Source organism: Aquarana catesbeiana, linkage group LG02, assembly GCF_042186555.1.
Source record: "Aquarana catesbeiana isolate 2022-GZ linkage group LG02, ASM4218655v1, whole genome shotgun sequence".
In the NCBI taxonomy this organism is placed as follows: domain Eukaryota; kingdom Metazoa; phylum Chordata; class Amphibia; order Anura; family Ranidae; genus Aquarana; species Aquarana catesbeiana.
In genome coordinates this window covers 642,104,161-642,118,513 of record NC_133325.1, presented here as the reverse complement: position 1 = coordinate 642,118,513, position 14,353 = coordinate 642,104,161, and the positions used below count along the sequence as shown (strand labels likewise).

Below are 14,353 nucleotides of genomic sequence, written 5' to 3'. Positions count from 1 at the left end.
GCTGTCCACAATGCTTAGGAGTGTGTCTATGGGAATGTTTGACCATTCTTCCAGAAGCGTATTTGTGAGATCAGGCACTAATGTGGATGAGAAGGCCTGGCTTGCAGTCTCCACTCTAATTCATCCCAACAGTGTTCTATCGGGTTGAGGTCAGGACTCAGTGCAGGCAAGTCAAGTTCCTCCATCCCAAACTCGCTCATCCATGTCTTTATGGATCTTGCTTTGTGCACTGGTCCAAATCATTTGGTGGAGGGGGTTATGGTGCAGGGTTGTTTTTCAGGGGTTGGGCTTGGCCCCATAGTTCCAGTGAAGGGCACACTTAGGGTGTCAGCATATCAAGACATTTTGGGCTATTTCATGCTCTCAACTTTGTGGGAACAGTTTGGGATGGCTCCTTCCTGTTCCTGTTGTGGACTGTGCACAAAGCAAGGTCCATAAAGACATGGCAAGGTCCATTAAGAGTTTCCTTCACTGGTACTAAGGGGCCAGGCCCAACCCCTAAAAAGAACCCCACAGCATAACCCCCCCTCCACCAAATGATTTGGAGGGGTGGCCCAATACTTTTGGCAAGTGTGGATGAGCGAGTTTGGGTTGGAGGAACTTGACTGGCCTGCAGAGAGTCCTGACCTCAACTCAATAGAACACCTTTGGGATGAATTAGAGCCGATACTACGAGCCAGACCTTCTCGTCCTACATCAGTGCCTGACCTCACAAATGCACTTCTGGAAGAATGGTCAAACATTACCATAGACACAATCCTAAACCTTGTGGACAGCCTTCCTGGAAGAGTTGAAGCTGTTATAACTGCAAAGGGTGGGCCAACTCAATATTGAACCCGATGGAGTAAGACTGGGATACTATTAAAGGTCATGTGCGTGTAAAGGCTGGTGTCCCAATACTTTTGACAATATAGTGTATTTTGTGGCCTGTAGACACAAGAACAAGTGAAACAAGATAACAGGTTATTGATATATATCGCTAGGTGTTTGCATTAAAAATCAGTAAGATGCCTGCAAACACTATGCTTGTCAGGCATGCCAAATTAATGTTATTGCAAACAAATGTTGAAAGGACAGAAAAATTCCTATAAGAAGCATGTGTAGTGTAGTTTGAGGCTATAGAGGATGGTGGAGCTCTGTCTGCGAGCACAACCCTGACTCACAGGAAGCAATTGTAATCAGGTTTTATTTCTCAGAAAATAGATGTAGTTACTCCACCACCTTCCCTCCTCCTAGACCCCCTCCCCCCATTCTTGTCTCCCCTCTCTACGTACCTCCCAACATGACCCTTTTCTACACCTCCCACTACCCGCCCCACTGCCCCCCCCCCCCCCCAAATAAAAAATAGTCTGATGCTTTGATACCAGATGGTGGATTTGGCCAGATTGAACTAACAATGTTAAGGGCTAAAAGGGGACATGGTGAAATACCGAACACAATTATTTAACAAATGCAACTCTTCCTTTACATAAGCCATTCAGCCTACTCTAAAGATCTTCATTAAAAAGTCGGTCAGTAACTGCTGAGACAAGGACATTTTTGGTCAGAAGCGTTAGTGGTTAGCAACCAATTGTGAAAATGAGGATCCCCCTATCTTTTCACATCTATTCACATCTAGAGCCTTCCTTCACATCAAGGTTCAGCCCTGCACGTCAGAGTCCCCCTTCATATCCAAAAGCTCCATTCACATCTGGAGCCCCCCCCTTTCACATCAGGTTATCCCCCTTCACATCAGAGCCCCCATCACATCTGAAAACCCCATTCACATATGGAGCCTACCATTCACATCTGAAGCCCTCTTTACATTAGGACCCCCCTCCCTTCACATCCCAAAGCACCTTTCACATCTGGAGCCATCTGATTCCAGCATGGCGAGGCAGAGGAAGAGGCAGAAGGGCGGAGCAGGTTTCTATGGATTTTCTCTAGTTTGAATTGAGGCTGATGGGGTTGGGGAGGGTTGGCTTACACTGGAGACTGAAGGAGGGGGAACTTGAGATGGAGAACACAGGCAGGCAGCAGCCCCTGCTGACCCAGCCACATCCTCAAGCACCAGTACTTATATATCAAGTACCTGTGCCGGAGATGCTGTTAACTGTGCCAAAGGTCCCTGTATGGAGTTAAATTATGGCTGAAAAAAGCCTCAGACAGGAAAACTTATCCCGGTCAATGTGTTCTACTCCATGCAGACTTGATCATTGTGGAAGGCCTACGGACTTATGAAACTACATGACCAGATGGGGCAAACATTCTCTATTGTCTGTAGAAACCTTTAGCCTCCAAACCCCTGAATATATTCATTACTACATATTTACTTGTAGGCCAATTAAATTTAGGCACATGTAGGATAAAATTAAAACTCCCAGGCTTATTTGAAAAGATAAAAAGTGCAGTACAGTGTACAACGGCTCATACCAACTAATCAGAGATCAGGTTGCTATAATCTGATGATGGAAAAAATAGGGTGTCTATGGGTTACACAAATCTTCATGTTGTACCAAATAATCCTAAATAGCTTTATGGCTGTAGACAAGTGTTGCCTTAATGTTTAATATCTCATTTTTAGAATACTGCTGCTGTGATGAGAAATGCAGACAGTCACCTGAGTGGTGAGTCTCTCAACGCTTTTCCAGATTTTTTTTTCTGTGCAATTTGAAGATCATTTAACAAAAAAAAATCAGCTTTGTATAGATAGGATAAAATATAATTATTGATTATTGTTTATATAAATGACAAGGTAGCATCAGATGTACATAAACTTTTGGCTGCAAATTCTCAATCTTAGTATATCTGATCATGGATGTGAAATGGCACAAAACTTTTTTTTTAAGGTAACTAAGGGAACTACCAAGAAATTTGCATGGATTTATGATTAAATACAAAAAATATATAAAAATTGATTCTCCTGCAGCAGACTAATACAAATGGGCACTGCTTACCTGAACCGCCTGGCTGTTGTAGTGGTTCAGTGGATTTGGTACTTTCTAACTTCCTGACTTGGCGCAAGTATGCAGGTTAAGATTCTAAGTTCACTCTTTGGCACTCTTGATCTGCATGCTTGTTCTGGGTATGTCTCAAAGTATTGAAGCCAGGGGCAGTCCAGAAGTAGCGTTTTCAAAAAGAGGTAAGAAATTGTAGAGTTCATAATTTTCTCAGGTTTTAGTAAATGTCAGCTCATGAACACCAATCTGAATGAGTTTTAGCAAAGCTGGTGATACACTGAGCAAATTTCATTTGGTTCCTGATGAACCAGCAACAAACAATTGAGTATTGTCAATGTACCCCCTTCTTCAAGGTCCAAGCAGTACTCTATAATCATCATAAGCATGATGAACCAGCCAAAATTTACTGCGTAGGTGGCCCCTCTCAGCCGACATCCTTCAATTGAAAAAAGTAGCCAGTATCCAGGCAGAAAATTGTGTCTGCTGAACAGCACACTGAACTGTTTGGGCATTCTGACTGCCAGGAGCCTTCAGAATACAATAGCCGGCACCACAGCCTGATGGAGAAATCTGTTATATTTTTCCTTTCACCCTGTTGGCTTAAGAATTTATAAAAAGTTTGATGCCTTGATAAGCTTTCTGAAAGCCTTTGAAACTCTGTTTAGATTCAGTCTGGTAGCGCTGTATACAGATCCTAATGGGAGTGCTGACTGTAGGTAAACACACTATTAACTCAAAACTAAATAAATGTGTTTTAAATGCCTGCTGGACCTTATGCTTTTCAGACTTGCATATACAAAATAAGATTCAGCCCTCGCTCACACTGAACACAGCTTTGAAATCGTGCGACTTCATCTGAACTCACACGATTTCAAAGCTGCATTTCAGTTCGACTTCGGGGGCGACTTGAAAGACATCTGTGCAGGTTCATGCACAGATATCTATTGAAATCATCCCCGAAGTCGCCAAAAGTAGTGCAGGAACTACTTTTGGAAATCGGTGCGGCGCTGCAAAGTTAACGTCACATTGATTGGGACACTCCTATTGCCGGCAATAGGCCCAGATTTGCCATGTGATTTGACCTGTCGAATCGCATGTCAAATTGGACCGATGTGAATGGGGCTAATTTAAAGTACGCAAAGCCTTAAAGTAAACATACTGAAAATAAATACGCAGAATGTCATTGGTAACTTCTGTCTGAAAATGCCTGGCTGTTTCAGCTTCTTGAGTCATTGACCTAGAACAAGTGGACAGCAAATTTTGTGAAAGTGATGGCAGAACTCCTGCTCTGCCACACCAATGGCTCATAAAGTATTATAGCTGTTGGATTAGTATGGCAGCCAGGTCACTAGCATTTGACCAGCATTGACAGTCTGGTAAGTATTTTACTGCCATTAGACGCCTAATCTTTAACTATGTGTCAGTTTCTCAACACCATTCCTGTCTATGCCAAATTTTTGAACAGGTAATAATGCATATGTGCAAAGAAGTTATATTAAACCAGTTACATAGAATGGAGCCATCTCCAGGTGCCTTCACACCTAGTCATATTTCCTATAAAGCACTGTGTGTTCCCCATATTCTGTGGTTCTTTGCCTCTCACGCCTCAATTTTGGTCAATAAGGCTGCCCATCATGCGATAGAAATGGAATAATAGTGAGGCACAAGTGGTGGGAGGGGATAGATCTAGACTCTTTACCAGAAAAGCTGTTCATTATTTGGACCCCAGGTTTTAGGAGAGCAATGGTGGTCTACAGAAAGCTGATCAGGCATGCTGACCCATGATGTTGGCAAATATATTATGTAAATGTTAGAGGTTTTTCTTTGTTTATTTGGCCTCTTGTGGAGTAGGTGTCAAAAACAATGCTTAACTTTTTTTCTGCCTATAAATGCCCCTCTATATTAGCCTATGTGTCCATGCGTACATAGGTGTTTACAGATGTTTAGAAGCAGGGTTGTTTTTGGCAAAAAAAACCCCCAGGACCAACGTGGAACCCCCCCTCAGGGGAAGAGACTTTTGCCGCAAAAAAATGTCCCTAAACAACATGTGTAAACACGTCTAAATGTACCTAAGAGCTCGGTGTATTTATTTCAACAGCCAGAACAAAATATTATTTTGGCCAATGAAATGAATGAACGTCAAAATGTTTGACGCACTTAGATGTGTTTGAAAAAAACACGACTTTAGGAGCGTTTTTAATGCTGCTTTCCCCTGCCAGGAGAAAGGTGTTTAGAAGAGTTGCAGCGTTCTCGGCTGGGGGGCCCAGTCCTGTAATTGGTGTGGGTCTGGTGAAGCTTACTGGACAGTGCCAGGGGGGAAATGTGTCCAGCTTTTCTTTGGTGGAGTGAGACTCCATCACTGGAAAGTGCCCGGTGGATATCGGAAGGAGGCAACCGATGATCCCGTTGCAGTGTGAGTAGATGACCCAAGTGCTTTTGGTCTTTTGAGAGAAGTCATAGTCAGCAGATCAGAAGAAAAGGGGAAATCTTCCACTAAACTCACCATCCCTGGTGGCAATTGTCTAAAAAGGGATTTCTGCTTACTTTGGGGAGATGTGCACTCACTTTCTCTACTATTTCCGGGAAAGGAAGTGAAGTGGAAAAAAAACTGACAAGGCATCCAACAATTTCTTGCACTATCAAGAAAAAAAATATTATTTTGTTGGCTAGCAATATACTTTAAAGTGTTACTAAACCCACAACAGTAAAATCATTCTGTATTTGCAAAGCATACTTGTTATACTCACTGTGGAACCTAAGGGGTTAATCCTCTGCATTGTGTAAAAAGGCTGTTTGATTCTGTATGCATAGATCCTCCTCTTCTTCCACTGACTCCAAAACAGGTCCAGATAAGACAGAGTTAGTGGAGTTAGGCTGCACATGCTCAGTTTGGTGTGTATTGCTAGAGAGTTTTTTTTCCTGGGAGGGTGCATGTGATCAGCACAGAGCCAATCAGCACTGTCCAGACGGAGGGTCAGAGGTCATGCATCCTGATAGGACAGCCAGTGCAGTATGAAAACTCCTCATTCAAGCTTTATCTAGGCACTGATACTATATACTGCTGATGAGAAAAGGTATTTAGCAGTTTATATTTACTAAAATTATTGCATTTCCATGTTCTGTGTACTGTGGGAGACCAGATATAGTGAATGCAGGGTCCGGAGTTTAGTAACACTTTAAGTAATTCTATTCCATTCCATTTAAAGATTAACACCCCTACTTTATGCACAGTAGAGACGGTTTAAAATATAAGTATACAGTGTTAACAGTATGTTTTGGAGCAGGGAAAAATCTAACACCAAGTTGAAAGAAAAAAAAAATACCTCCATGCAGGTTGTGCACAGCACATCACCAGTCCTTGGATCATCATGTTTTCCTTGTAAATATATACAACAAAAAAGTACCCTTCTAGGTAACATGGCTGATTTTGAGAAATCATCCCCCTTCCTAAATAGTAAAAGAAAAAGAAAAGTTAGAGCAGGGGCTCTCAACCTTTTTACAATTATAGACCTCAATAGATTGCCAAGTAGGTTCCCATAGCTTCTTCACCAGTCTGTCAAACTCATCATCGTCACCAGTCCTATTAGGTACGAATATGATTTCAATACAGAACAACTTAATGGGGAAATAAAGGATTTTAGTCTATTTATTTGCATTTAAAAAGGTAATCACAAATACATCAGCTAGGTACAACTAGTGTGATTTTTTTTTTGCTGATGTCTTTATGCAATCCAAACTTAGGGGTTGATTTACTAAAACCAGAGAGTGCAAAATCTGGTGCAGCTCTGCATAGAAACTAATCAGCTTCCAGGATTTATTGTCAAAGTAGAACTTTTTTTTTTGATAGAGTAAGAAGGGTTTTAACCGCTGTCAGATTTTGTTTCACCATCTGTGTCCCATTGCGGAGATTTCCCCTCACTTCCTGTCTCAAACAGGAAGTGAGAGGAAATCCCTACAAATGAAGGACATTTCTTAGGGACCCCCAGGTCACCAGAACTAGTGTCCCCATTGTATGATTTCTCCCCTATTACTTTTCTGGAGTTAACCCAAAATTTGGGATTTTCTTTTACTTTCAATGATAATGGTAAACAGGACAATTAGAGAGGGTGAATCTTTGTAACGGGGACATAAACAGAAATAAAAACTGACAAACGTTCTCCTTCCACTCTATACAAAACTAAAAACAAAGTTTTGCCCCTTTAACATAGGTTTTCCGATCAGGTCCGCCTGTCAGTTTTTCAGGCGGACCTGATCGGAGCCTCCATTCACTCCTATAGGGCAGCGGATGTCAGCGGTGATATGTCCGCTAACACCTTCTGCTATCCAATCACCCCATAGAGAGCGGGGCTCTGACAGGTCCTTCTCTGCACAGTGAGCGGAGATGGACCTGTCATCTGCCTGGTCAGCGGGGATCAGCGGATCAATCCCCTGATCAAAACGCAGTCCGTCGGGCGGACCGCCCCGTGTAAAAAGAGCCCTTAGTTATAATTGAATTGATCAAGTTGAAGTTAGAAAGCTGATTGGCTACCATGCACAGCTGCACCAGATTTTGCACTCTCTAGTTTTAGTAATTTAACCCCATAGAATCAAGGTACAGTTACTGATAATAATCACATGTCATGTCAGTTATATTTTAAATTATTGAGAGATCCATTTTCATAGCCCCATATTTTGGTTCACATACCCTAAAGACTATGCAAACCCTAGTTAAAGCAAGTGTATCGTCTTCTGCGTGCTGGTTTTTGGGTCTATTCATATACTGCTGGGGATGGGAGGGGGGGGGGGGGGCGTGCATGCACTGTAGCTAGCCATCCTGGCACTCAGAGACTGTCCAGCACTATAAACTGAGCTGTGTATGCGAAGCTCAGTTTGCAGCACCAGAGAAGACAGGGAGCGGTCAGGTAGGGGTATTTTATTGCAGTGCATTTTTCTTCTGCAATAAAAGCCTGCCTACTCGTTGTTCCTTATAGTTAAACGTCAGTTCTGCTTTAAAATTTAACTTACAAAGGAAAAAATTTGATTAATCTTGCATAATGTTTGCTAACAACATGCTTTTTCCCTAAATTTTTGTTTTTTTCTCAGCTTTAGAACACAGAACTTTACCTGTAAAGAACCCAGCACTGGTAGCACTGGGATCACCACCACAGGACTTAAAACTACAGGCTACAGCAACACTGTTGTTACCATTACCAGTGGTTCTAGTACAACCACTAATAATATTACACATACAACCGTTAACAGTCAACCTTTTACAACTAATAAAAATGGACCTAACACCACAGTATGGCATACTGAATCTGTTTCAATAACCTCTACTGATTCTAATAGAACGATTAACAGTGAAACTACTGTAATCATTAACAGCAGCACTAAAACAACTGGCAACAAAGGATCTACTACATCATCTAACAGAATATCGAGCCCAAAAATTATCAGTGTGCCTACAACATCTCTCAGTAATGAGTCTAGTACTTATCCCAAAAGGACTGGTTCCACTGGGCTTCGTACAACTTTACCTGAATTCAGCATTTCATCCGGCACTACAAACCAATCAGTAGATTTAGGTAAATAGTAATATTTTCTATTAAGAGTAAAAAAAACAAAAAAACAATACGAGTGTGTTTATTATTGTTTATTATTTGGTTGAAATACTAAATTGATGTCAGATTTCTTTGTTTTAATCATTAGACAGGTAACAGTAGAATTAAATATTAATCATTTTAAAAGCTGGTCTATAAATATTATTTTTTTGTTCACTGGATGACACAGCACTGCTTTAGATAATCACAAACTGGGTATGGTGCTACCTGCAGGAGACTAGGTGTAACTAAAAAACAAAAGACAGCCCAGGGATCAGCCCCTGCTGATGGTCAAACCTACCCCCCTGCCCCTCCCAATCAAGCCTGTAGTGAATAAAACATTAGAGAGGGGCCATCCTAGGCAGGGCTGTTGTGTGCTGTGTTTGGCTTTACTAAAGTTGGAAGTGACCTAACATCATTGGTGTGCGACTTTCTGCTCTCTTGCTGAGTTTCAGAGTAGGACATAGAAATTTCCTTCGGGAAATCCTAAGTTTCTTCAGTTTTACTATATGCAAGTTACTGTCTGGGTGACAGGCCAAAAAATATAGATCCTCGAAGTCTCCCTAGTTGCAACCACAGAGCACATGCAGTTTCTTGCCACATGCAGGCTCAGCTGCAGTCACCCATTGGGGCATCTAGCAGGGTTTTTGTCCTGAAGGGCACATATAACTGGCCAGCCTGATAGACAGTTATAGTGCCCCCTCACAGGCCTTCAGCACTTCGGCTCTGGTTGGTGGTGGTCTTCAGTCACTGCAGCGGAGGCTGTAACTGGTGGCAAGTTTATTGCTGAAGGTGTGGTGAGTAGTGTTCTTTCTGCCCCTCATCCTCTCATGCCCCATCCCCTGCTCCCTCTCTTCATTGCACTGGTGATAAATGTATTGGAGCAAATAGGACACCGGGGTTTCTCGCAGTGAGGTTACTGCTGGGCTGCGGTTGAGAAGAATGCCAGAGATAGGAGCTGTGGCCAAGTGCTCAGTTGCTATGATGTGATGGTGGCTGAAAGTTCCTGCAGGAGGTTCAGAAGCTGTAAGCAATTAGTGTTCTACTCTTGTAGGTGGGACTATACCCAGTTGGTGATTGTCTAAAGCAGAGCTGTGTTCACTAATGAAAGCAGAGAAAAGGTTTTTACGGTAATGCCCCGTACACACGAGCGGAAATTCCGCCAGCAAAAGTCCGATGTGAGCTTTTGGTCGGAAATTCCGACCATGTGTATGCTCCATCGGACTTTTGCAGGCGGAATTTCCGCCAGCAAAAGATTGAGAGCAGGTTCTCTTTTTTTCCGTCGGAAAAAGTTCCTATCAGAAATTCTGTTCTTCTGTATGCAATAACCACACATGCTCGGAAACAATTTGACGCATGCTCGGAAGCATTGAACTTCATTTTCTCAGCTGGTCGTAGTGTTGTACGTCACCGCGTTCTTGACGGTCAAAAGTTCAGAGAACTTTTGTGTGATCGTGTGTATGCAAGCCAAGCTTGAGCGGAATTCTGTCGGAAACACCATCCAAGATTTTTCTGGCGGAAATTCCGCTCGTGTGTATGGGGCATAAGAAAAAAAAAATTCTATTTCAAAACTGGTTTTGGCCCCTTTTATTTGGGCGCTCTGTTTTTTTATCCATCTGTTAATACTGTAGATACAAAATGGACAGCAATGCTTTCCTATGGGCAAACAAATTTAAATTGATGTTTTCCATTTACATCAGCTTTTTCGTCAAGGTTCATTTTTTTAAACAGAACAAGTCTGCACTTTAATTTCATTTAAAAAAACAGAAGCTGATGAAAAACGGATGTAAATAGAACAGAACTAAACGGAAGGTTGCCGTTAACTGATCCAAACTGATGCAAACTGAATCTGTTTTAGATGAGAAAAAACGTGACTGAATGGATGATGCCCATTTGAAATGGGCTTAAAAGTTATGCTATGTTATAATTGTGAAAAAAAAAATTATAATTAGGTTATATACATGCATCATACTGTTTGAATAAGTAGTAAAGTTGGTGCAAAAAAAAGTAGTGTATTTCAGACATACAGTAAATGCTGGTGTTTTTTTTTTTTTTTGCCTTGTTTATAGTAAAACAAGATCTGAAATCCATTTTGTAAAGCACATACTGAACAGCTTTCATGATTTACCACGTCAATAACTCAAGCTATGTAGTTACGTATGTAGCGGCAGTTACAACACATAATACAGTATTTGTGAGCTTTTAACTTACCAGACAGTTTATAAAGCTATGTTCAAACAGTGAAGCATTCATCCCTGGCATGCTGTGTAATTTTTAATTAGTTTGTTTTAGGTTATTTCGAACATGTAAAAAAAAACATGAAAAATGAAAGAAGTAATCATTCAGTGGTAGACAATCACAAGGCAGCTAGTTACAAGAGATAAAAAGACAAAAAAGAACTATAATGATTTTTCGGAGCTGAAATTATGCACACTCTGGGCCTGATGTACTAAAAAGCAAAAGAGTAGAGAGAACTTGCTATAAGGATATCTTGTACATTTGCAATTTATGTGTGTGCAGGTGTACTCTACATCCAGCAATCCAGATGCCTACATAACATAAAAATTTACAAATAAAGCTGGTTTTGTGCTTTATATTCTGATTAGGGGAAAACAAAGGAAAAGCTCAGAAAGACTTGTGCTGCCAGAGCATTTTGGTACCATGCAGCATAGACTTTGACATTTTTACATTTAGTTTTTTACATCATCTTTAGTAAAATAACATAGATTATGAGCATATGGTTTAGTAAATCAGGCTCTTCTTGGCACTATCCTGCCTCCTTTCAGGTTACAGAGTAGGCAGCCGAATTGCAAGATTAATTTTAACTTCAAAAAACTGTGTGACAAATCACTTTTCAGACAGATTTCTGGTAATTACAAAAGGTGAATCAAAGACGATTTCAGGAATTTTTAAAAAACAATGTAAAAAAGTGTTTATATATAGATAGATATATATAGATATAATCTATATATATCTATCTATATATATAGATATATATAAATATATATATATATACTGAGAAAAATTATAAACACAACCTTTTGTATTTGCCCCTATTCATCATGAGCTGAACTCAAAGATCTACAACTTTTTCTATGTGCACAAAAGGCCTATTTCTTTCAAATATTGTTCAGAAATCTGTCTAAATCTATGTTAGTGAGCACTTCTCTTTTGCCGAGATAATCCATCAACCTCACATGTGGGTGTGACATATCCAGATGCTGATTAGACAGCATGATTATTGCACAGGTGTACCTTAGGCTGGCCACAATAAAAGGTCCCTCTAAAATGTGCAGTTTTATCACAGAGCACAATGCCACAGATGTTGCAAGTTTTGAAGGCGCGTGCAATTGGCATGCTGACTGCAGGAATGTCCACCAGAGCTGTTGCCCTTGAATTGAATGTTCATTTCTCTACCATAAGCCATCTCCAAAGGCGTTTCAGAGAATTTGGCAGTACATCCAACCGGCCTCGCAACCGCAGACCACGTGTAACCACACCAGCCCAGGACCTCCACATCCAACATCTTCACTTCCAAGATCGTCTTAGACCAGCCACCTGGACAGCTGCTGCAGCAATCGGTTTGCATAACCAAAGAATTTCTACACAAACTGTCAGAAACTCAGGGAAGCTCATCTACATGCTCATCGTCCTCATCGGGGGTCTCAACCTGACTGCAGTTCGTCATCGTAAGCGACTTGAGTAGGCAAATGCTCACATTCGATGGTGTCTGGCACTTTGGAGAGGTGTTCTCTTCACAGATGAATCCCGGTTTTTTGTACAGGGCAGATGGCAGACAGCATGTATGGCATTGTGTGGATGAGCGGTTTGCTGATGTCAACATTGTGGATCGTGTGGCCCATGTTGGCAGCGGGGTTATGGCATGGGCAGGTGTTTGCTATGGACAATGAACACAGGTGCATTTTATTGATGGCATTTTGAATGCACAGAGATACTGTGACGAGATCCTGGAGCCCATTATTGTGCCATTCATCCACGACCATCACCTCATGTTGCAGCGTGATAATGCACGGCCCCATGTTGCAAGGATCTGTACACAATTCCTGGAAGCTGAAAACATCCCAGTTCTTGCATGACCAGCATACTCACCGGACATGTCACCAATTGAGCATGTTTGGGATGCTATGGATCGGCGTATATGACAGCGTGTTCCAGTTCCTGACAATATCCAGCAACTCCGCACAGCCATTGAAGAGGAATGGACCAACATTCCACAGGCCAAGGAGCATGTGCTGCACTGCGTGAGGCAAATGGTGGTAAATGTTGACTGGCTTTCGGACCTCCCTGACCCCCCCCCCCCCCCCCAATACAGTAAAACAGCACATGTTAGAGTGGCCTGTTATTGTGGCCAGCCTAAGGCACACCTGTGACATAATCATGCTGTCTAATTAGCAACTTGATATGCCACACCTGTGAGGTGGATGGATTATCTTGGCAAAGGAGAAGTGCTCACTAACACAGATTTAGACAGATTTGTGAACAATATTTGAGAGAGATAGACCTTTTGTGTACATAGAAAAAGTCGTAGATTTTTGAGTTCAGCTCATGATAAATAGGGGCAAACACAAAAGTGTTGCGTTTATAATTTTGCTCACTGTATATATATATATATATATATATATACAGTAATACCTTGGATTACAAGCATTATTCGTTCCAGAAGAATGCTTGTAATCCAAAGCACTCCTATATCAAAGCAAGTTTCCCCATAGAAAATAATGGTAACTTCGACAATCTGTTCCACAGTCACTGCTTGTCTATGCAGTACCGCATGTGGCTAGAGGTGTGGGGGCGCCAAAGACCCTTGGAAACACTCAGAGAAGCTCGGAGACACTCAGGTACGGAGTGTTTCCGAGTGTTTCTGAGTGTCTCCAAGCGTCTCTGAGTGTCTCCAAGCATCACCGGCGCTCCTGCACCTCTGGCCAAATGTGGTATTGCACACCCCAGCAGCTTGAATCCTGCTCGTCTTATGAGACAACGCTCGCAAAGCGAGTCAGGATTTCAAGAAAAAAAGAGCTTGTATTGCAAAACGCTCGTAAACTGCGTTACTCGCAATCCGAGGTTCCACTGTATGTATATATATTATATATATATACACACCCAAAGTTTTTTTTTTTTCATATTATATGGTTTTAGTAAATCTAAAGGAAAATTTTAGAAGAAAATTGTATAATGTATGGCCACCCTTACTCTGGGTCAGTGGCTGAAAGTTACGTAATGAAGGGGGTCAGTATCACAGCCAGGCAACTAGACTTCCCAGAAGAAGTGCTCAGCAGTGACAGCCTTCATTTTTTTTTCATATGACAGGTTCCCTTTAGGTATTATTCTAGCACTCAGAAAGTACATGAGATCTAATCAAGGCTCATCTGACAACATTCTTATTTCCTACACAACCTTTTTATAGGTGACTCTACTCTACTTTTTGTGTTTTTGTGTCAGTAACTCGTTTTTTCATGTCAGTTTTTACAGTATGTAGATGAAATGTGACTGTATTGCTTTTTAAATAATTTGTTCCATAGAAGAGATTCACAGGCAGAACAATCATCTGACTTCCAGTAATCTGAATTTGTCTATTTGTAGGCAAGGATTTGACACACATGGAAGACTTATTAGCCGGAGAAGTAACTTCTGAGGTTGCAAAAGAGATGCTTGGAATTTTGAACTCCATTTTAAGCAGATCTCAGAATTTTTCTTCAAGCGACTCCGTGAGGTATTTATTCCAGCTTCCCTTGCTAGTTAGTTTCTTAGTCCCAAAACTGTTTTTCCGAGGACCATGGTTTTGCATATTGGCTTTAAATTCACTTAGCACAGATC

General features: G+C 41.4%; 1 protein-coding gene across 8 annotated transcripts in view; it reads left to right on the top strand.

The window, feature by feature from the left end:
* Positions 1-14,353, top strand: part of ADGRG2 (adhesion G protein-coupled receptor G2) — a 236,904-nt gene that overhangs the window by 197,098 nt on the left and 25,453 nt on the right. For all 8 annotated transcript variants that reach the window (XM_073616458.1, XM_073616459.1, XM_073616463.1 and 5 more), the window contains 3 exons: positions 2,564-2,606; positions 8,022-8,503; positions 14,120-14,249. In XM_073616458.1, the coding sequence (XP_073472559.1) occupies positions 2,564-2,606; positions 8,022-8,503; positions 14,120-14,249 (655 nt within the window). The remainder of the gene's footprint in view (positions 1-2,563; positions 2,607-8,021; positions 8,504-14,119; positions 14,250-14,353) is intronic.